At 39.9% G+C, this 24,352-nt stretch overlaps 1 protein-coding gene across 1 annotated transcript; it reads left to right on the top strand.

The window, feature by feature from the left end:
* Positions 1 to 321: 321 nt before the first annotated feature.
* Positions 322 to 12,831, top strand: LOC106593198 (DNA-binding protein inhibitor ID-4). The gene is made up of 3 exons (XM_082972700.1): positions 322 to 1,071; positions 4,116 to 4,167; positions 11,813 to 12,831. The coding sequence occupies exons 1-2, from the start codon at positions 715 to 717 to the stop codon at positions 4,158 to 4,160; spliced, it is 402 nt and encodes a 133-aa protein (XP_082828826.1). The 5' UTR covers positions 322 to 714; the 3' UTR covers positions 4,161 to 4,167; positions 11,813 to 12,831.
* Positions 12,832 to 24,352: the final 11,521 nt, after the last annotated feature.

Genomic DNA, 24,352 nt, shown 5'->3' with positions numbered 1-24,352 from the left:
TTAGAGGTAGCTGGCTAGAAGGATTTCACTGCACTGTTGAGAGGTAGCTGGCTAGAAGGATTTCACTGCACTGTTGAGAGGTAGCTGGCTAGAAGGATTTCACCTTTTTGCTCCCTGTTGAATCTTGTGTATGACATAAAAACGTTGATTTCACGTACAAGATATATAAAATATAAATATATATTTTAAGTGAACGATGATAATCAGGTTTACACAGAATTATTGCATTTTATATTTTATATGCTCCGTGCCTCCTTACACACACACACACACACACACACACACCACACACAAACCTTCGACAGGCGTGTCACCCTCCGCAGCGCATTTCTATAGGGTGGTTGTTGTTCCATCACGGGCACCGGACGGCTCGTGATTGACCGGTTTCTCCACCGAACTGTCAACCAGCCGCGCGCTGGCGCCTCCCCTTCCCCATATAAGTGTCCGGAATCTATTCATTCTTCACGCTGTGCTCGGTGGAGTAGAACCGACTGGTCCACGGGATGTTGACAGAATAAAATCATACTACTTTTGAAACATTTTTTTTTTGTCGACCGTTTTCTTTTTTGGTGGGGGGGGCAGTTTTGGCTTTTACGTCGGTCATACCCATCTTCATCTCCTACACATAATCTCCGGTATTTGGTACCAGTGTGATTGTTTTCTCTCAAAACCCCCCCTCCTCCGCCGTACCGGCTGCGTTATTACCCCCAAAAAATGAAGGCTAATAAGGATACCTCAATCTGCAGCAGCAACGAGCTTTCTTTACACTACCTCTCGGATCACAGCCTGAACATCGCCCGGTCTCGGTTGCAGAGAGAAGAAGAAGAGCAGCTGTGTCTGCAGGACGATATGAACCACTGTTACAGTCGTCTCAAGCGTCTCGTACCCACCATACCGCAGGATAAGAAAGTCAGCAAAGTGGAGATCCTTCAGCACGTCATAGATTACATCTTGGACCTGCAGCTGGCGCTGGAGACGCACCCTTCTCTCCTGAAACAACAGACGGGGACGTGCCCGCAGTCCCCCGCCTCTAACCGGACACCGCTAACGGTTCTCAACACGGACCGCCAGGTAAAGAAGCGACGGCGCAAGACGTCAATTCAACGTCTATTCCACGTTGGTTCAGAAAATGAAATGACGTGGAAACAACGTTGATTCAACCAGTGTGTTGCCCAACGGGATGGTCTAGAAGACTATATATAGAATGAGTGATGGTATCAGCGGCGTGGTCCTTTTCCAGCCAGGAGACTCCTGTATTGTAGAATAACAAATGGTCTTGTTTATGTTCTTGCGGAAAACACAGTATTGACAAAGAGACACATGTTATTGAAACATCGTATTGACAAAGAGACACATGTTATTGAAACATCATGTTGACAAGGCAGAGACGCATGTTATTGAAACATCGTATTGGCAGAGACACATGTTATTGAAACATCTTATTGACAGAGACACATGTTATTGAAACACAGTATTGACAGAGACACATGTTATTGAAACATCGTATTGACAGAGACATGTTATTGAAACATCGTATTGACAGAGACACATGTTATTGAAACACCGTATTGACAGAGACACATGTTATTGAAACATCGTATTGACAAAGAGACACATGTTATTGAAACATCGTGTTGACAGAGACACATGTTATTGAAACATCGTATTGACAGAGACACATGTTATTGAAACATCCTATTGACAGAGACACATGTTATTGAAACATCCTATTGACAGAGACACATGTTATTGAAACATCGTATTGACAGAGACACATGTTATTGAAACATTGTATTGACAGAGACACATTTCTATTGAAAGCCATAATACATCATTTCTAGTGGCAGTAGATGGTACATGTGAAAGACAGGACCCCTGTGCTTGAGGTGAAGGAGTCTGTAGTCTGTTGTTGTCCTGCTGTGATGCTCTCAGATCAGATGATAAATTGCATTGTAGTGAAGGGTCCTGTGTTGTAGTCCTGCTGTGATGCTCTCAGATCAGATGATAAATTGTGTTGTATTGAAGGGTCCTGTGTTGTAGTCCCGCTGTGATGCTCTCAGATCAGATGATAAATTGTGTTGTAGTGAAGGGTCCTGTGTTGTAGTCCTGCTGTGATGCTCTCAGATCAGATGATAAATTGTGTTGTATTGAAGGGTCCTGTGTTGTAGTCCCGCTGTGATGCTCTCAGATCAGATGATAAATTGTGTTGTAGTGAAGGGTCCTGTGTTGTAGTCCCGCTGTGATGCTCTCAGATCAGATGATAAATTGCATTGTAGTGAAGGGTCCTGTGTTGTAGTCCTGCTGTGATGCTCTCAGATCAGATGATGAATTGTGTTGTAGTGAAGGGTCCTGTGTTGTAGTCCCGCTGTGATGCTCTCAGATCAGATGATAAATTGTGTTGTAGTGAAGGGTCCTGTGTTGTAGTCCCGCTGTGATGCTCTCAGATCAGATGATAAATTGCATTGTAGTGAAGGGTCCTGTGTTGTAGTCCTGCTGTGATGCTCTCAGATCAGATGATAAATTGCGTTGTAGTGAAGGGTCCTGTGTTGTAGTCCTGCTGTGATGCTCTCAGATCAGATGATAAATTGTGTTGTAGTGAAGGGTCCTGTGTTGTAGTCCCGCTGTGATGCTCTCAGATCAGATGATAAATTGTGTTGTATTGAAGGGTCCTGTGTTGTAGTCTTGCTGTGATGCTCTCAGATCAGATGATAAATTGTGTTGTATTGAAGGGTCCTGTGTTGTAGTCCCGCTGTGATGCTCTCAGATCAGATGATAAATTGTGTTGTATTGAAGGGTCCTGTGTTGTAGTCCCGCTGTGATGCTCTCAGATCAGATGATAAATTGTGTTGTAGTGAAGGGTCCTGTGTTGTAGTCCCGCTGTGATGCTCTCAGATCAGATGATAAATTGTGTTGTAGTGAAGGGTCCTGTGTTGTAGTCCCGCTGTGATGCTCTCAGATCAGATGATAAATTGTGTTGTATTGAAGGGTCCTGTGTTGTTGTCCCGCTGTGATGCTCTCAGATCAGATGATAAATTGTGTTGTATTGAAGGGTCCTGTGTTGTAGTCCCGCTGTGATGCTCTCAGATCAGATGATAAATTGTGTTGTAGTGAAGGGTCCTGTGTTGTAGTCCTGCTGTGATGCTCTCAGATCAGTTGATAAATTGAGTTGTATTGAAGGGTCCTGTGTTGTAGTCCCGCTGTGATGCTCTCAGATCAGATGATAAATTGCGTTGTATTGAAGGGTCCTGTGTTGTAGTCCTGCTGTGATGCTCTCAGATCAGATGATAAATTGTGTTGTATTGAAGGGTCCTGTGTTGTAGTCCCGCTGTGATGCTCTCAGATCAGATGATAAATTGTGTTGTATTGAAGGGTCCTGTGTTGTAGTCCTGCTGTGATGCTCTCAGATCAGTTGATAAATTGAGTTGTATTGAAGGGTCCTGTGTTGTAGTCCCGCTGTGATGCTCTCAGATCAGATGATAAATTGTGTTGTATTGAAGGGTCCTGTGTTGTAGTCCTGCTGTGATGCTCTCAGATCAGATGATAAATTGTGTTGTATTGAAGGGTCCTGTGTTGTAGTCCCGCTGTGATGCTCTCAGATCAGATGATAAATTGTGTTGTATTGAAGGGTCCTGTGTTGTAGTCCCGCTGTGATGCTCTCAGATCAGATGATACATTGTGTTGTATTGAAGGGTCCTGTGTTGTAGTCCCGCTGTGATGCTCTCAGATCAGATGATAAATTGTGTTGTAGTGAAGGGTCCTGTGGTGTAGTCCCGCTGTGATGCTCTCAGATCAGATGATACATTGTGTTGTATTGAAGGGTCCTGTGTTGTAGTCCTGCTGTGATGCTCTCAGATCAGTTGATAAATTGCGTTGTAGTGAAGGGTCCTGTGTTGTAGTCCCGCTGTGATGCTCTCAGATCAGTTGATAAATTACGTTGTATTGAAGGGTCCTGTGTTGTAGTCCTGCTGTGATGCTCTCAGATCAGATGATACATTACGTTGTAGTGAAGGGTCCTGTCGTGTAGTCAACACGTCACCTGGTTCATTCTCTGTAGAGCTCGTGATTTGCGTCACCGTACCTGGGGATAGTATTCATTCTCTTTCCTCTTGTTTCAGAGGACGTCAACAGGCCAGAAGGAGGACTCCGTTTTGTGCCGCTGATTAAATGGTGAGTAGTATCTGATTATTCTGGTTTAAACCTGCTTCACAATCTGTGTGTTCTCTTCAATGAAATAAACCTTCAATTCACCTGCATCAGTATTATTATGAGTAGTAGTAGCAGTGTTATTATTATGAGTAGTACTAGCAGTATTATTATTATTATGAGTAGTACTAGCAGTATTATTATTATGAGTAGTAGTAGCAGTGTTATTATTATGAGTAGTACTAGCAGTATTATTATGAGTAGTACTAGCAGTATTATTATGAGTAGTACTAGCAGTATTATTATTATGAGTAGTAGTAGCAGTATTATTATTATTATGAGTAGTACTAGCAGTATTATTATTAGTATGAGTAGTACTAGCAGTGTTATTATTATGAGTAGTAGTAGCAGTAGTATTATTATGAGTAGTACTAGCAGTAGTACTATTATTATTATTATGAGTAGTACTAGCAGTATTATTATTATGAGTAGTAGTAGCAGTATTATTATTATGAGTAGTAGTAGCAGTATTATTATTACCAGTAGTATTAGCAGTATTATTAGTAGTAGTATGAGTAGCAGTATTATTATTATTATGAGTAGTAGTAGCAGTATTATTATTATTATTATGAGTAGTAGTAGCAGTATTATTATTATGAGTAGTAGTAGCAGTATTATTATTACCAGTAGTATTAGCAGTATTATTAGTAGTAGTATGAGTAGCAGTATTATTATTATTATGAGTAGTAGTAGCAGTATTATTATTATTATTATGAGTAGTAGTAGCAGTATTATTATTATGAGTAGTACTAGCAGTATTATTATTATGGGTAGTAGTAGCAGTATTATTATTATGAGTAGTACTAGCAGTATTATTATTATGAGTAGTAGTAGCAGTATTATTATTGTTATTATGAGTAGTAATAGCAGTATTATTATTGTGAGTAGTACTAGCAGTATTATTATTATGAGTAGTACTAGCAGTATTATTATTATGAGTAGTACTAGCAGTATAATCATCATGAGTAGTACTAGCAGTGTTATTATTATGAGTAGTAGTAGCAGTATTATTATTATTATTATAAGTAGTAGTAGCAGTATTATTATTATGAGTAGTACTAGCAGTATTATTATTATGAGTAGTAGTAGCAGTATTATTATTATGAGTAGTAGTAGCAGTATTATTATTATGAGTAGTACTAGCAGTATTATTATTATGAGTAGTACTAGGAGTATTATTATTATGAGTAGTACTAGCAGTGTTATTATTATGAGTAGTAGTAGCAGTATTATTATTATGAGTAGTACTAGCAATATTATTATTATGAGTAGTAGTAGCAGTATTATTATTATGAGTAGTAGTAGCAGTATTATTATTATAGGTAGTTCCAGCAGTGTAATTATTATTATTATTGTTATGAGTAGTAGTAGCAGTATTATTATTACTATTATTATTATTATGAGTAGTAGTAGCAGTATTATTATTACTATTATTATTATTATGAGTAGTAGTAGCAGTATTGTTATTATGAGTAGTACTAGCAGTATTATTATTACTATTATTATTATTATGAGTAGTAGTAGCAGTATTATTATTATGAGTAGTACTAGCAGTATTATTATTATTATGAGTAGTAGTAGCAGTATTATGATGATTATTATTATTATTATTATGAGTAGTACTAGCAGCATTATTATTATGAGTAGTACTAGCAGTATTATTATTATTATGAGTAGTAGTAGCAGTATTATTATTATTATGAGTAGAACTAGCAGTATTATTATTATTATGGGTAGTAGTAGCAGTATTATTATTATGAGTAGTAGTAGCAGTGTTATTATTATGAGTAGTACTAGCAGTATTATTATTATTATTATGAGTACTACTGGCAGTAGTATTATTATTATGAGTAGTACTAGCAGTATTATAATTATGAGTAGTAATAGCAGTATTATTATTATTATGAGTAGTAGTAGCAGTATTATGATGATTATTATTATTATTATTATGAGTAGTACTAGCAGCATTATTATTATGAGTAGTACTAGCAGTATTATTATTATTATGAGTAGTAGTAGCAGTATTATTATTATTATGAGTAGAACTAGCAGTATTATTATTATTATGGGTAGTAGTAGCAGTATTATTATTATGAGTAGTAGTAGCAGTGTTATTATTATGAGTAGTACTAGCAGTATTATTATTATTATTATGAGTACTACTGGCAGTAGTATTATTATTATGAGTAGTACTAGCAGTATTATAATTATGAGTAGTAATAGCAGTATTATTATTGTTATGAGTGGTACTAGCAGTATTATTAGTATTATTATGAGTAGTGCTAGCAGTATTATTATTATGAGTGGTACTGGCAGTATTTTTATTATGAGTAGTAGTAGCAGTATTATTATTATTATTATGAGTAGTGCTAGCAGTATTATTATTATTATGGGTGGTAGTAGCAGTATTATTATTATGAGTAGTACTAGCAGTATTTTTATTATGAGTAGTACTAGCAGTATTATTATTATTATTATGAGTAGTACTAGCAGTATTATTATTATTATTATGAGTAGTTGTAGCAGTATTATTAGTATTATTACGTGTAGTAGTAGCAGTAATATTATTGTTATTTTTATGGGTTGTAGTATCAGTATTATAATTATTTTTATTATCAGTAGTACTCGCAGTATTATTATTATTATTATGAGTAGTACTCGCAGTATTATTATTATTATGAGTAGTAGTAGCAGTATTATTATTATTATTATGAGTAGTACTAGCAGTAATATTATTATTATGAGTAGTACTAGCAGTATTATTATTATTATTATGAGTAGTACTAGCAGTATTATTATTATTATTGTTATTATGGGTAGTAGTAGCAGTATTATTATTTTTATGAATAGTAATAGCAGTATTATTATTATTAGTAGTAGAAATGTTATTATTATGAGTAGTAGTAGCAGTAGTAGTAGTAGTAGCAGTATTATTATTATGAGTAGTAGTAGCATTATTATTATTATGAGTAGTACTAGCAGTATTATTATTATTATTATTATGGGTAGTAGTAGCAGTATTATTATTATTATTATTATTATGGGTAGTAGTAGCAGTGTTAATATTATGAGTAGTAGTAGCAGTATTATTATTACCAGTAGTATTAGCAGTATTATTAGTAGTAGTATGAGTAGCAGTATTATTATTATTATGAGTAGTAGTAGCAGTATTATTATTATTATTATGAGTAGTAGTAGCAGTATTATTATTATGAGTAGTACTAGCAGTATTATTATTATGGGTAGTAGTAGCAGTATTATTATTATGAGTAGTACTAGCAGTATTATTATTATGAGTAGTAGTAGCAGTATTATTATTGTTATTATGAGTAGTAATAGCAGTATTATTATTGTGAGTAGTACTAGCAGTATTATTATTATGAGTAGTACTAGCAGTATTATTATTATGAGTAGTACTAGCAGTATAATCATCATGAGTAGTACTAGCAGTGTTATTATTATGAGTAGTAGTAGCAGTATTATTATTATTATTATAAGTAGTAGTAGCAGTATTATTATTATGAGTAGTACTAGCAGTATTATTATTATGAGTAGTAGTAGCAGTATTATTATTATGAGTAGTAGTAGCAGTATTATTATTATGAGTAGTACTAGCAGTATTATTATTATGAGTAGTACTAGGAGTATTATTATTATGAGTAGTACTAGCAGTGTTATTATTATGAGTAGTAGTAGCAGTATTATTATTATGAGTAGTACTAGCAATATTATTATTATGAGTAGTAGTAGCAGTATTATTATTATGAGTAGTAGTAGCAGTATTATTATTATAGGTAGTTCCAGCAGTGTAATTATTATTATTATTGTTATGAGTAGTAGTAGCAGTATTATTATTACTATTATTATTATTATGAGTAGTAGTAGCAGTATTATTATTACTATTATTATTATTATGAGTAGTAGTAGCAGTATTGTTATTATGAGTAGTACTAGCAGTATTATTATTACTATTATTATTATTATGAGTAGTAGTAGCAGTATTATTATTATGAGTAGTACTAGCAGTATTATTATTATTATGAGTAGTAGTAGCAGTATTATGATGATTATTATTATTATTATTATGAGTAGTACTAGCAGCATTATTATTATGAGTAGTACTAGCAGTATTATTATTATTATGAGTAGTAGTAGCAGTATTATTATTATTATGAGTAGAACTAGCAGTATTATTATTATTATGGGTAGTAGTAGCAGTATTATTATTATGAGTAGTAGTAGCAGTGTTATTATTATGAGTAGTACTAGCAGTATTATTATTATTATTATGAGTACTACTGGCAGTAGTATTATTATTATGAGTAGTACTAGCAGTATTATAATTATGAGTAGTAATAGCAGTATTATTATTGTTATGAGTGGTACTAGCAGTATTATTAGTATTATTATGAGTAGTGCTAGCAGTATTATTATTATGAGTGGTACTGGCAGTATTTTTATTATGAGTAGTAGTAGCAGTATTATTATTATTATTATGAGTAGTGCTAGCAGTATTATTATTATTATGGGTGGTAGTAGCAGTATTATTATTATGAGTAGTACTAGCAGTATTTTTATTATGAGTAGTACTAGCAGTATTATTATTATTATTATGAGTAGTACTAGCAGTATTATTATTATTATTATGAGTAGTTGTAGCAGTATTATTAGTATTATTACGTGTAGTAGTAGCAGTAATATTATTGTTATTTTTATGGGTTGTAGTATCAGTATTATAATTATTTTTATTATCAGTAGTACTCGCAGTATTATTATTATTATTATGAGTAGTACTCGCAGTATTATTATTATTATGAGTAGTAGTAGCAGTATTATTATTATTATTATGAGTAGTACTAGCAGTAATATTATTATTATGAGTAGTACTAGCAGTATTATTATTATTATTATGAGTAGTACTAGCAGTATTATTATTATTATTGTTATTATGGGTAGTAGTAGCAGTATTATTATTTTTATGAGTAGTAATAGCAGTATTATTATTATTAGTAGTAGAAATGTTATTATTATGAGTAGTAGTAGCAGTAGTAGTAGTAGTAGCAGTATTATTATTATGAGTAGTAGTAGCATTATTATTATTATGAGTAGTACTAGCAGTATTATTATTATTATTATTATGGGTAGTAGTAGCAGTATTATTATTATTATTATTATTATGGGTAGTAGTAGCAGTGTTAATATTATTGTTCTTATTATTATGAGCAGTAGTAGTAGTTGTATTATTATTGTTATTATGAGTATTAGTAGTAGCAGTATTATTGTTACTGTTATTATGAGTAGTGTTCGCAGTATTATTATTATTGTTATTATTATGAGTAGTACTATCAGTATTATTATTATTACCATGAGTAGTAGTGGTAGCAGTATTATTATTATTGTTATTATTATCATGAGTAGTAGTAGTAGCAGTATTATCATTATTATTGGTAGTACTGGCATTCTATTATTATTATTATATAATAATAATACTGCTAGTACTACTCATAATTATTATAATAATAATGCAAGTAATACTCATAATAATAATAATAATAATAATAATACTGCTACTACTACTTATAATAATAATAATAATAATAATAATGCTACTACTATGCATAATACTGCTACTGTTACACATAATAACAATAAAAATGAATAGTAGTAGCAGTATTATTATTATTATTATTATTATTGAGTTGTACTAGCATTATTATTATTATGAGTAGTTCTAGCAGTATTATTATTATCGTGAGTAGTACTATCAGTATTATTATTATTATCATGAGTAGTAGTAGTAGCAGTATTATTATTATTGTTATTGCTATTATGAGTAGTAGTAGTAGTAGTAGTATTATTATTACTGTTATGAGTATTAGTATTATTATTATTGTTATTATTATTATTATTATGAGTAGTAGTAGTATTATTATTATTGTTATTATGAGTAGTATTATTATTATAATTATTTTTTATTTTTATGAGTAGTAGTATTATTGTTATTATAATTATAATTATTATTGTTATTATGAGTATTATTATTATTATTAGTGTTGTTGTTATTATTATGAGTGGTATTATTATTATTGTTGTTATTATTATGAGTATTATTATTATTGTTATTGTGAGTATTATTATTCATATTATTATTATTATTATGAGTAGTAGTAATAGTAATAGTAGTAGTATTGTTCTTATTATTATGAGTAGTAGTAATAGTAGTAGTAGTTTTATTATTATTATTGTTATTATGAGTAGTAGTAGCAGTATTATTATTATTAATATTGTTATTATGAGTAGTAGTAGCAGTATTGTTGTTATTATTATGAGTAGTAGTAGTAGTAGTAGTAGTAGTCGTATTATTATGAGTAGTAGTAGTAGTAGTAGTAGTGTTATAATTATTATTATTATAATTAGTAGTAGTAGTAGTAGTAGTATTGTTATTATGAGTAGTAGTAGTAGTAGTAGTAGTAGCAGTATTATTATTATTGTTATGATTATTATGAGTAGTAGTAGCAGTAGTATTATTATTGTTATTATTATGAATAGTAGTAGTAGTAGTGTTATTATTATTGTTATGATTATTATGAGTAGTATTATTATTATTATTATTATTATTATGAGTAGTAGTAGTAGTAGTAGTAGTAGTAGTAGTAGTAGTAGTATTGTTATGATTATTATGAGTAGTAGTAGTAGTAGTAGTAGTAGTATTGTTATGATTATTATGAGTAGTAGTAGTAGTAGTAGTAGTTTTATTATTATTATTGTTATTATGAGTAGTAGTAGCAGTATTATTATTAATATTGTTATTATGAGTAGTAGTATCAGTATTATTGTTATTATTATGAGTAGTAGTAGTAGTAGCAGTATTATTATTATTGTTATGATTATTATGAGTAGTAGTAGCAGTAGTAGTAGTAGTAGTAGTAGTAGTAGTAGCAGTAGTATTATTATTGTTATTATTATTATGAGTAGTAGTAGTAGTAGTGTTATTATTATTATGAGTAGTAGTCGTAGTAGAAGTATTGTTATTATTATGAGTAGCAGCCTGGTTAGGTTAGTTGTAAGGACCCAGAGCCTGGTTAGGTTAGCTGTAAGGACCCAGAGCCTGGTTAGGTTAGCTGTAAGGACCCAGAGCCTGGTTAGGTTAGCTGTAAGGACCCAGAGCCTGGTTAGGTTAGCTGTAAGGACCCAGAGCCTGGTTAGGTTAGCTGTAAGGACCCAGAGCCTGGTTAGGTTAGCTGTAAGGACCCAGAGTCTGGTTAGGTTAGTTGTAAGGACCCAGAGCCTGGTTAGGTTAGCTGTAAGGACCCAGAGCCTGGTTAGGGCAGTCAGACACAGACAGACAGACAGACAGACAGACAGACAGACAGACAGACAGACAGACAGACAGACAGACAGACAGACAGACAGACAGACAGACAGACAGACAGACAGGCAGGCAGGCAGGCAGGCAGACAGGCAGGCAGGCAGACAGCTGTGTTTGTGGTATAGTGGAAGCCGGTCCGTTTGTTTTGGCTTGTTGATGAAGCCCTGTGTTGTGTTGGTAGCGCTCCAGTCAGTCTGGTTCAGACCGTTCACACACCCCGTCTATTCATTCTGTCCACAGGTGTGCAGAGCGGTTTCGGTGAGCAGAGCAGAGCTGAGAGCAGAGCAGGGGAGAGCTGCTCCAGTCCACAGCCAGCAGCCAGGGAATCTCAGCCAGCCACACAAAGCTTTATCACACAGGGGAATCCCCCCTTCCCCCTGCTGGAGAAACTACTACTGGCAAATAAAAACCTATTTATAACACATTTATTAGAAACAAACTAAAGCCTGCTATGTTCAACTGGCCCATAACTTCCCATCCCTTAACTTTATATGTCAAATACTATTACAATTGTAAAAGGGTGGATGAAGAATCCCTTGTTGTGAGGTCTTGCTAGAAACTAGAGCTTGTTGAACAGCAAATAACAGTTTATATAAAATGTGACAAATACCGGTTTATAAAATAAAATAAAATAACAAAAAAAAACTACAGTGTGGAACTTTACTAAAACAGGAAAATAATTGTACATGTTTTGACGTCTATTGTTTCAAATAGATGATTTGTGTTGAACGGGGTATTTTTTTCGCTGAGATAAACATGTTTCATATTGTAAAGAGGAACAAATGACTGGAGACAATTCAGAGATTGTCTGTGTAGAAACAGATGCTCTATGTGGAAGAAAATATCTATTATGCTCAAATAGACTATTGTAATTATAAGATATTTTTTATTAAAAACCTTTTTGAACATGTAAATAATGTGTTTTTTGACTTGGAAGTGGATGAAATATTAATACTTGTCACGTACCTGACCAGCAGAGGGCGTAATTGTGTTAGTTTTGGTCAGGATGTGGCAGGGGGTTTGTGTGTGTTAAACGTTGTGTGGGTGATTGGACTCCCAATTGAAGGCAGGTGTGTTGAGTTGCCTTTGATTGGGAGTCCTATATAGTAGTGTGTGTTTTTCTTTGGGGTTGTGGGTAGTTGTTTGTGAGCACTGCGTTTCTTGAGCCTGCTACACTGTTGCCGTCGTGAGTATTGTTTATTGTTTTGCCTGTGGATGCTTTACTTAAAGTTTATTAAAAGAAACTATGAGTATCCACATTCCCGCTGCGCCTTGGTCCATTCTTGACGACGGTTGTTACAATACTTCAAGATGCTACGTTAATAAACTCTCCACAGCGGTTCATTTCGTATTGTTGTAGTATTCCAACGTATTGTTGTAGTATTTCAACGTATTGTTGTAGTATTCCAACGTATCGTTGTAGTATTCCAACGTATTGTTGTAGTATTCCAACGTATCGTTGTAGTATTCCAACGTATCGTTGTAGTATTCCAACGTATCGTTGTAGTATTCCAACGTATCGTTGTAGTATTTCAACGTATCGTTGTAGTATTCCAACGTATCGTTGTAGTATTCCAACGTATCGTTGTAGTATTCCAACGTATCGTTGTAGTATTCCAACGTGTCGTTGTAGTATTTCAACGTGTCGTTGTAGTATTCCAACGTATCGTTGTAGTATTCCAACGTATCGTTGTAGTATTCCAACGTATTGTTGTAGTATTCCAACGTATCGTTGTAGTATTCCAACGTATTGTTGTAGTATTCCAACGTATTGTTGTAGTATTCCAACGTATTGTTGTAGTATTTCAGCGTTATAGTTTGAACAAGCATATAGCATGTAAAGGCACCACTAAAAGCTGTAAGAGCAGGGTAAAACGTGAACTGAAACGGTTTGTATCTGGTAAAGCCTACATTCTCTTGTTTTATATTCCCTTCAACTGTTTTTCTCTTGTATTGATTTCATTTAGGAAAACATTTGAAAAGTTGACATTTTGGGCAGTTTTTATTAAAACTCTGATATGACTGTTGATGATTTGGGAACATTTGACTGTAACTGTTGAAGAACAATAGATGTTACAGCTGGAGAAGCTATCCACCAATCACCGCATCAGATTGTTCTGAGGACTACAAGGACCAAACTATCCACCAATCACCGCATCAGATTGTTCTGAGGACTACAAGGACCAAACTATCCACCAATCACCGCATCAGATTGTTCTGAGGACGACAAGGACCAAACTATCCACCAATCACCGCATCAGATTGTTCTGAGGACTACAAGGACCAAACTATCCACCAATAACCGCATCAGATTGTTCTGAGGACTACAAGGACCAAACTATCCACCAATCACCGCATCAGATTGTTCTGAGGACTACAAGGACCAAACTATCCTCCAATCACCGCATCAGATTGTTCTGAGGACTACAAGGACCAAACTATCCACCAATCACCGCATCAGATTGTTCTGAGGACTACAAGGACCAAACTATCCTCCAATCACTGCATCAGATTGTTCTGAGGACTCCAAGGACCAAACTATCCACCAATCACTGCATCAGATTACTGTGCTATCCCAATATGGTGATTTATACCTCTGAGCCGGTTCTGTGTGAGAGGACAGCTGTCCAGTATTTACTGTGTCCCCACTGCTGAGAGGACAGCTGTCCAGTATTTACTGTGTCCCCCCACTACTGAGAGGACAGCTGTCCAGTATTTACTGTGTCCCCCCCACTGCCTCTGATCTGTGTGAGAGGACAGCTGTCCAGTATTTACTGTGTCCCCCCCACTGCTGAGAGGACAGCTGTCCAGTATTTACTGTGTCCCCCCACTACTGAGAGGACAGCTGTCCAGTATTTACTGTGTCCCCCACTACTGAGAGGACAGCTGTCCAGTATTTACTGTGTCCCCCACTGCTGAGAGGACAGCTGTCCAGTATTTACTGTGTCCCCCACTGCTGAGAGGACAGCTGTCCAGTATTTACTGTGTCCCCCCCACTGCTGAGAGGACAGCTGTCTAGTATTTACTGTGTCCCCCCCACTGCTGAGAGGACAGCTGTCCAGTATTTACTGTGTCCCCACTGCTGAGAGGACAGCTGTCCAGTATTTACTGTGTCACCCCACTGCTGAGAGGACAGCTGTCCAGTATTTACTGTGTCCCCCCCCCACTGCTGAGAGGACAGCTGTCCAGTATTTACTGTGTCCCCCCACTGCTGAGAGGACAGCTGTCCAGTATTTACTGTGTCCCCCCACTGCTGAGAGGACAGCTGTCCAGTATTTACTGTGTCCCCCCACTGCTGAGAGGACAGCTGTCCAGTATTTACTGTGTCCCCCACTGCTGAGAGGACAGCTGTCCAGTATTTACTGTGTCCCCCCACTGCTGAGAGGACAGCTGTCCAGTATTTACTGTGTCCCCCCACTGCTGAGAGGACAGCTGTCCAGTATTTACTGTGTCCCCACTGCTGAGAGGACAGCTGTCCAGTATTTACTGTGTCCCCCCACTGCTGAGAGGACAGCTGTCCAGTATTTACTGTGTCCCCCCCACTGCTGAGAGGACAGCTGTCCAGTATTTACTGTGTCCCCCCACTGCTGAGAGGACAGCTGTCCAGTATTTACTGTGTCCCCCACTGCTGAGAGGACAGCTGTCCAGTATTTACTGTGTCCCCCCACTGCTGAGAGGACAGCTGTCCAGTATTTACTGTGTCCCCCCACTGCTGAGAGGACAGCTGTCCAGTATTTACTGTGTCCCCACTGCTGAGAGGACAGCTGTCCAGTATTTACTGTGTCCCCCCACTGCTGAGAGGACAGCTGTCCAGTATTTACTGTGTCCCCCCCACTGCTGAGAGGACAGCTGTCCAGTATTTACTGTGTCCCCCCACTGCTGAGAGGACAGCTGTCCAGTATTTACTGTGTCCCCCCACTGCTGAGAGGACAGCTGTCCAGTATTTACTGTCTCCCCCCACTGCTGAGAGGACAGCTGTCCAGTATTTACTGTGTCCCCCCACTGCTGAGAGGACAGCTGTCCAGTATTTACTGTGTCCCCCCACTGCTGAGAGGACAGCTGTCCAGTATTTACTGTGTTTCCCCACTGCCGAGAGGACAGCTGTCCAGTATTTACTGTGTCCCCCCACTGCCGAGAGGACAGCTGTCCAGTATTTACTGTGTCCCCCCACTGCTGAGAGGACAGCTGTCCAGTATTTACTGTGTCCCCCCACTGCTGAGAGGACAGCTGTCCAGTATTTACTGTGTCCCCCCACTGCCTCTGATCTGTGTGAGAGGACAGCTGTCCAGTATTTACTGTGTCCCCCCACTGCTGAGAGGACAGCTGTCCAGTATTTACTGTGTCCCCCCCACTGCTGAGAGGACAGCTGTCCAGTATTTACTGTGTCCCCCCCACTGCTGAGAGGACAGCTGTCCAGTATTTACTGTGTCCTCCCCACTGCTGAGAGGACAGCTGTCCAGTATTTACTGTGTCCCCCCACTGCCTCTGATCTGTGTGAGAGGACAGCTGTCCAGTATTTACTGTGTCCCCCCACTGCCGAGAGGACAGCTGTCCAGTATTTACTGTGTCCCCCCACTGCTGAGAGGACAGCTGTCCAGTATTTACTGTGTCCCCCCACTGCTGAGAGGACAGCTGTCCAGTATTTACTGTGTCCCCCCACTGCTGAGAGGACAGCTGTCCAGTATTTACTGTGTCCCCCCACTGCTGAGAGGACAGCTGTCCAGTATTTACTGTGTCCCCCCCACTGCCTCTGATCTGTGTGAGAGGACAGCTGTCCAGTATTTACTGTGTCCCCCCACTGCTGAGAGGACAGCTGTCCAGTATTTACTGTGTCCCCCCCACTGCTGAGAGGACAGCTGTCCAGTATTTACTGTGTCCCCCCACTGCCTCTGATCTGTGTGAGAGGACAGCTGTCCAGTATTTACTGTGTCCCCCCACTGCCGAGAGGACAGCTGTCCAGTATTTACTGTGTCCCCCACTGCTGAGAGGACAGCTGTCCAGTATTTACTGTGTCCCCCCCACTGCTGAGAGGACAGCTGTCCAGTATTTACTGTGTCCTCCCACTGCTGAGAGGACAGCTGTCCAGTATTTACTGTGTCCCCACTGCTGAGAGGACAGCTGTCCAGTATTTACTGTGTCCCCCCACTGCTGAGAGGACAGCTGTCCAGTATTAACTGTGTCCCCCCCACTGCTGAGAGGACAGCTGTCCAGTATTTACTGTGTCCCCCACTACTGAGAGGACAGCTGTCCAGTATTTACTGTGTCCCCACTGCTGAGAGGACAGCTGTCCAGTATTTACTGTGTCCCCCCACTGCTGAGAGGACAGCTGTCCAGTATTTACTGTGTCCCCCACTGCTGAGAGGACAGCTGTCCAGTATTTACTGTGTCCCCACTGCTGAGAGGACAGCTGTCCAGTATTTACTCTGTCCCCCCACTGCCTCTGATCTGTGTGAGAGGACAGCTGTCCAGTATTTACTGTGTCCCCCCCACTGCTGAGAGGACAGCTGTCCAGTATTTACTGTGTCCCCACTGTTGGACAACATAGACGTGATGGAGAGGAAGCGTTGTCATAACATTAAAGGGTTTTCCAGTCACACTTCATGGGTCGTCTCTAGCTGTGGGTCGTCTCTAGCTGTGTTACTGAGAGGTTCCCGGTCAGTTAGCAGTAATCGTATCTGATTCCCTGTAGCTCAGTTGGTAGAGCGTGGTGTTCCCTGTAGCTCAGTTGGTAGAGCGTGGTGTTCCCTGTAGCTCAGTTGGTAGAGCATGGTGTTCCCTGTAGCTCAGTTGGTAGAGCATGGTGTTCCCTGTAGCTCAGTTGGTAGAGCGTGGTGTTCCCTGTAGCTCAGTTGGTAGAGCACGGTGTTCCCTGTAGCTCGGTTGGTAGAGCGTGGTGTTCCCTGTAGCTCAGTTGGTAGAGCATGGTGTTCCCTGTAGCTCAGTTGGTAGAGCGTGGTGTTCCCTGTAGCTCAGTTGGTAGAGCACGGTGTTCCCTGTAGCTCAGTTGGTAGAGCGTGGTGTTCCCTGTAGCTCAGTTGGTAGAGCACGGTGTTCCCTGTAGCTCAGTTGGTAGAGCACGGTGTTCCCTGTAGCTCAGTTGGTAGAGCACGGTGTTCCCTGTAGCTCAGTTGGTAGAGCGTGGTGTTCCCTGTAGCTCAGTTGGTAGAGCGTGGTGTTCCCTGTAGCTCAGTTGGTAGAGCGTGGTGTTCCCTGTAGCTCAGTTGGTAGAGCATGGTGTTCCCTGTAGCTCAGTTGGTAGAGCATGGTGTTCCCTGTAGCTCAGTTGGTAGAGCATGGTGTTTGCAACGCCAGGGTTGTGGGTTCGATTCCCATGGGGGGCCAGTACAAAAAAGATAAAATAATAAATGAAATGTATGCTTTCACTACTGTAAGTCACTCTGGATAAGAGCGTCTGCTAAATGACTAAAATGTAAAATGTTGGTCTTTGATATTTATCTCTAATCCACATACTGTTGGTTCTGGGATTATTCCCTGTTAGCGATTGGTCTATTCTAGATTACTGCTGTGAAGGCGGAGCTATTGGATTTTACATTGATGAGGACAGTATATGCTGAAAGTTAAGAAATATACTTAAATATACTTTCGACAACCTGATATGCATGGTTTAAGATAACTAAGAGAGAGAGATCTAGAGAGAAGACAGGGGTTTGTAGTTAATGTAGGTGAGCAGAGAGATCTAGAGAGAAGACAGGGGGTTGTAGTTAATGTAGGTGAGCAGAGAGATCTAGAGAGAAGACAGGGGTTTGTAGTTAGTGTAGGTGAGCAGAGAGATCTAGAGAGAAGACAGGGGGTTGTAGTTTATGTAGGTGAGCAGAGAGATCTAGAGAGAAGACAGGGGTTTGTAGGTGAGCAGAGAGACCTAGAGAGAAGACAGGGGTTTGTAGTTAATGTAGGTGAGCAGAGAGATCTAGAGAGAAGACAGGGGTTTGTAGTTAATGTAGGTGAGCAGAGAGAAGACAGGGGTTTGTAGTTAATGTAGGTGAGCAGAGAGAAGACAGGGGTTCTGTAGTTAGTGTAGGTGAGCAGAGAGAAGACAGGGGTTCTGTAGTTAATGTAGGTGAGCAGAGAGATCTAGAGAGAAGACAGGGGTTTGTAGTTAATGTAGGTGAGCAGAGAGATCTAGAGAGAAGACAGGGGTTCTGTAGTTAATGTAGGTGAGCAGAGAGATCTAGAGAGAAGACAGGGGTTTTGTAGTTAATGTAGGTGAGCAGAGAGAAGACAGGGGTTTTGTAGTTAATGTAGGTGAGCAGAGAGATCTAGAGAGAAGACAGGGGGTTGTAGGTGAGCAGAGAGACCTAGAGAGAAGACAGGGGGTTGTAGTTAATGTAGGTGAGCAGAGAGATCTAGAGAGAAGACAGGGGGTTGTAGGTGAGCAGAGAGACCTAGAGAGAATACAGGGGGTTGTAGTTAATGTAGGTGAGCAGAGAGATCTAGAGAGAAGACAGGGGTTTGTAGGTGAGCAGAGAGACCTAGAGAGAAGACAGGGGTTTGTAGTTAATGTAGGTGAGCAGAGAGATCTAGAGAGAAGACAGGGTTTGTAGTTAGTGTAGGTGAGCAGAGAGATCTAGAGAGAAGACAGGGGGTTGTAGTTAATGTAGGTGAGCAGAGAGATCTAGAGAGAAGACAGGGGTTTGTAGGTGAGCAGAGAGATCTAGAGAGAAGACAGGGGTTTGTAGGTGAGCAGAGAGACCTAGAGAGAAGACAGGGGTTTGTAGTTAATGTAGGTGAGCAGAGAGATCTAGAGAGAAGACAGGGGTTTGTAGTTAATGTAGGTGAGCAGAGAGAAGACAGGGGTTTGTAGTTAGTGTAGGTGAGCAGAGAGATCTAGAGAGAAGACAGGGGGTTGTAGTTAATGTAGGTGAGCAGAGAGATCTAGAGAGAAGACAGGGGTTTGTAGGTGAGCAGAGAGATCTAGAGAGAAGACAGGGGTTTGTAGGTGAGCAGAGAGACCTAGAGAGAAGACAGGGGTTTGTAGTTAATGTAGGTGAGCAGAGAGATCTAGAGAGAAGACAGGGGTTTGTAGTTAATGTAGGTGAGCAGAGAGAAGACAGGGGTTTGTAGTTAATGTAGGTGAGCAGAGAGAACACAGGGGTTCTGTAGTTAGTGTAGGTGAGCAGAGAGAAGACAGGGGTTCTGTAGTTAATGTAGGTGAGCAGAGAGATCTAGAGAAAAGACAGGGGTTTGTAGTTAATGTAGGTGAGCAGAGAGATCTAGAGAGAAGACAGGGGTTTGTAGTTAATGTAGGTGAGCAGAGAGAAGACAGGGGTTCTGTAGTTAATGTAGGTGAGCAGAGAGATCTAGAGAGAAGACAGGGGTTTGTAGTTAGTGTAGGTGAGCAGAGAGAAGACAGGGGTTCTGTAGTTAATGTAGGTGAGCAGAGAGATCTAGAGAGAAGACAGGGGGTTGTAGGTGAGCAGAGAGAACTAGAGAGAAGACAGGGGGTTGTAGTTAATGTAGGTGAGCAGAGAGATCTAGAGAGAAGACAGGGGGTTGTAGGTGAGCAGAGAGACCTAGAGAGAAGACAGGGGGTTGTAGTTAATGTAGGTGAGCAGAGAGATCTAGAGAGAAGACAGGGGTTTGTAGGTGAGCAGAGAGACCTAGAGAGAAGACAGGGGTTTGTAGTTAATGTAGGTGAGCAGAGAGATCTAGAGAGAAGACAGGGGTTTGTAGTTAGTGTAGGTGAGCAGAGAGATCTAGAGAGAAGACAGGGGGTTGTAGTTTATGTAGGTGAGCAGAGAGATCTAGAGAGAAGACAGGGGTTTGTAGGTGAGCAGAGAGACCTAGAGAGAAGACAGGGGTTTGTAGTTAATGTAGGTGAGCAGAGAGAAGACAGGGGTTTGTAGTTAATGTAGGTGAGCAGAGAGAAGACAGGGGTTCTGTAGTTAGTGTAGGTGAGCAGAGAGAAGACAGGGGTTCTGTAGTTAATGTAGGTGAGCAGAGAGATCTAGAGAGAAGACAGGGGTTTGTAGTTAATGTAGGTGAGCAGAGAGATCTAGAGAGAAGACAGGGGTTCTGTAGTTAATGTAGGTGAGCAGAGAGATCTAGAGAGAAGACAGGGGTTTTGTAGTTAATGTAGGTGAGCAGAGAGAAGACAGGGGTTTTGTAGTTAATGTAGGTGAGCAGAGAGATCTAGAGAGAAGACAGGGGGTTGTAGGTGAGCAGAGAGACCTAGAGAGAAGACAGGGGGTTGTAGTTAATGTAGGTGAGCAGAGAGATCTAGAGAGAAGACAGGGGGTTGTAGGTGAGCAGAGAGACCTAGAGAGAATACAGGGGGTTGTAGTTAATGTAGGTGAGCAGAGAGATCTAGAGAGAAGACAGGGGTTTGTAGGTGAGCAGAGAGACCTAGAGAGAAGACAGGGGTTTGTAGTTAATGTAGGTGAGCAGAGAGATCTAGAGAGAAGACAGGGGTTTGTAGTTAGTGTAGGTGAGCAGAGAGATCTAGAAAGAAGACAGGGGGTTGTAGTTAATGTAGGTGAGCAGAGAGATCTAGAGAGAAGACAGTGGTTTGTAGGTGAGCAGAGAGATCTAGAGAGAAGACAGGGGTTTGTAGGTGAGCAGAGAGACCTAGAGAGAAGACAGGGGTTTGTAGTTAATGTAGGTGAGCAGAGAGATCTAGAGAGAAGACAGGCGTTTGTAGTTAATGTAGGTGAGCAGAGAGAAGACAGGGGTTTGTAGTTAGTGTAGGTGAGCAGAGAGATCTAGAGAGAAGACAGGGGGTTGTAGTTAATGTAGGTGAGCAGAGAGATCTAGAGAGAAGACAGGGGGTTGTAGGTGAGCAGAGAGATCTAGAGAGAAGACAGGGGTTTGTAGGTGAGCAGAGAGACCTAGAGAGAAGACAGGGGTTTGTAGTTAATGTAGGTGAGCAGAGAGATCTAGAGAGAAGACAGGGGTTTGTAGTTAATGTAGGTGAGCAGAGAGAAGACAGGGGTTTGTAGTTAATGTAGGTGAGCAGAGAGATCTAGAGAGAAGACAGGGGTTTGTAGTTAATGTAGGTGAGCAGAGAGAAGACAGGGGTTTGTAGTTAATGTAGGTGAGCAGAGAGATCTATAGAGAAGACAGGGGTTTGTAGTTAATGTAGGTGAGCAGAGAGACCTAGAGAGAAGACAGGGGTTTGTAGTTAGTGTAGGTGAGCAGAGAGAAGACAGGGGTTCTGTAGTTAATGTAGGTGAGCAGAGAGATCTAGAGAGAAGACAGGGGTTTGTAGTTAGTGTAGGTGAGCAGAGAGAAGACAGGGGTTCTGTAGTTAATGTAGGTGAGCAGAGAGATCTAGAGAGAAGACAGGGGTTTGTAGTTAGTGTAGGTGAGCAGAGAGATCTAGAAAGAAGACAGGGGGTTGTAGTTAATGTAGGTGAGCAGAGAGATCTAGAGAGAAGACAGTGGTTTGTAGGTGAGCAGAGAGATCTAGAGAGAAGACAGGGGTTTGTAGGTGAGCAGAGAGACCTAGAGAGAAGACAGGGGTTTGTAGTTAATGTAGGTGAGCAGAGAGATCTAGAGAGAAGACAGGCGTTTGTAGTTAATGTAGGTGAGCAGAGAGAAGACAGGGGTTTGTAGTTAGTGTAGGTGAGCAGAGAGATCTAGAGAGAAGACAGGGGGTTGTAGTTAATGTAGGTGAGCAGAGAGATCTAGAGAGAAGACAGGGGTTTGTAGGTGAGCAGAGAGATCTAGAGAGAAGACAGGGGTTTGTAGGTGAGCAGAGAGACCTAGAGAGAAGACAGGGGTTTGTAGTTAATGTAGGTGAGCAGAGAGATCTAGAGAGAAGACAGGGGTTTGTAGTTAATGTAGGTGAGCAGAGAGAAGACAGGGGTTTGTAGTTAATGTAGGTGAGCAGAGAGATCTAGAGAGAAGACAGGGGTTTGTAGTTAATGTAGGTGAGCAGAGAGAAGACAGGGGTTTGTAGTTAATGTAGGTGAGCAGAGAGATCTAGAGAGAAGACAGGGGTTTGTAGTTAATGTAGGTGAGCAGAGAGACCTAGAGAGAAGACAGGGGTTTGTAGTTAGTGTAGGTGAGCAGAGAGAAGACAGGGGTTCTGTAGTTAATGTAGGTGAGCAGAGAGATCTAGAGAGAAGACAGGGGTTTGTAGTTAGTGTAGGTGAGCAGAGAGAAGACAGGGGTTCTGTAGTTAATGTAGGTGAGCAGAGAGATCTAGAGAGAAGACAGGGGTTTGTAGTTAATGTAGGTGAGCAGAGAGAAGACAGGGGTTTGTAGGTGAGCAGAGAGATCTAGAGAGAAGACAGGGGTTTGTAGGTGAGCAGAGAGACCTAGAGAGAAGACAGGGGTTTGTAGTTAATGTAGGTGAGCAGAGAGATCTAGAGAGAAGACAGGGGTTTGTAGTTAATGTAGGTGAGCAGAGAGAAGACAGGGGTTTGTAGTTAATGTAGGTGAGCAGAGAGAACACAGGGGTTCTGTAGTTAGTGTAGGTGAGCAGAGAGAAGACAGGGGTTCTGTAGTTAATGTAGGTGAGCAGAGAGATCTAGAGAGAAGACAGGGGTTTGTAGTTAATGTAGGTGAGCAGAGAGATCTAGAGAGAAGACAGGGGTTTGTAGTTAATGTAGGTGAGCAGAGAGAAGACAGGGGTTCTGTAGTTAATGTAGGTGAGCAGAGAGATCTAGAGAGAAGACAGGGGTTTGTAGTTAGTGTAGGTGAGCAGAGAGAAGACAGGGGTTCTGTAGTTAATGTAGGTGAGCAGAGAGATCTAGAGAGAAGACAGGGGTTTGTAGTTAATGTAGGTGAGCAGAGAGAAGACAGGGGTTTGTAGTTAATGTAGGTGAGCAGAGAGATCTAGAGAGAAGACAGGGGTCTGTAGTTAATGTAGGTGAGCAGAGAGAAGACAGGGGTTTGTAGTTAATGTAGGTGAGCAGAGAGATCTAGAGAGAAGACAGGGGTTTGTAGTTAATGTAGGTGAGCAGAGAGATCTAGAGAGAAGACAGGGGTTTGTAGTTAGTGTAGGTGAGCAGAGAGAAGACAGGGGTTTGTAGTTAATGTAGGTGAGCAGAGAGAAGACAGGGGTTTGTAGTTAATGTAGGTGAGCAGAGAGAAGACAGGGGTTTGTAGTTAATGTAGGTGAGCAGAGAGATCTAGAGAGAAGACAGGGGTTTGTAGTTAATGTAGGTGAGCAGAGAGATCTAGAGAGAAGACAGGGGTTTGTAGTTAGTGTAGGTGAGCAGAGAGAAGACAGGGGTTTGTAGTTAATGTAGGTGAGCAGAGAGAAGACAGGGGTTTGTAGTTAATGTAGGTGAGCAGAGAGATCTAGAGAGAAGACAGGGGTTTGTAGTTAATGTAGGTGAGCAGAGAGACCTAGAGAGAAGACAGGGGTTTGTAGTTAATGTAGGTGAGCAGAGAGATCTAGAGAGAAGACAGGGGTTTGTAGTTAGTGTAGGTGAGCAGAGAGAAGACAGGGGTTTGTAGTTAATGTAGGTGAGCAGAGAGAAGACAGGGGTTTGTAGTTAATGTAGGTGAGCAGAGAGATCTAGAGAGAAGACAGGGGTTTGTAGTTAATGTAGGTGAGCAGAGAGAAGACAGGGGTTTGTAGGTGAGCAGAGAGATCTAGAGAGAAGACAGGGGTTTGTAGGTGAGCAGAGAGACCTAGAGAGAAGACAGGGGTTTGTAGTTAATGTAGGTGAGCAGAGAGATCTAGAGAGAAGACAGGGGTTTGTAGTTAATGTAGGTGAGCAGAGAGAAGACAGGGGTTTGTAGTTAATGTAGGTGAGCAGAGAGAACACAGGGGTTCTGTAGTTAGTGTAGGTGAGCAGAGAGAAGACA

Source organism: Salmo salar, unplaced genomic scaffold (assembly GCF_965601325.2).
Source record: "Salmo salar unplaced genomic scaffold, fSalSal1 ptg000988l, whole genome shotgun sequence".
Classification (NCBI taxonomy): domain Eukaryota; kingdom Metazoa; phylum Chordata; class Actinopteri; order Salmoniformes; family Salmonidae; genus Salmo; species Salmo salar.
Note: the sequence above shows the minus strand (reverse complement) of the source record. Positions and strands in the feature narration are given on the sequence as shown.

What these genes read in the sequence shown, in the direction of transcription:
- LOC106593198 (XM_082972700.1), top strand. Translation starts at nt 715, where the DNA reads ATGAAGGCTAATAAGGATACCTCAATCTGCAGCAGCAACGAGCTTTCT. An exon ending in TTCTCAACACGGACCGCCAG is followed by an intron (nt 1,072 to 4,115) that starts GTAAAGAAGCGA and finishes CTCTTGTTTCAG; the next exon opens with AGGACGTCAACAGGCCAGAA.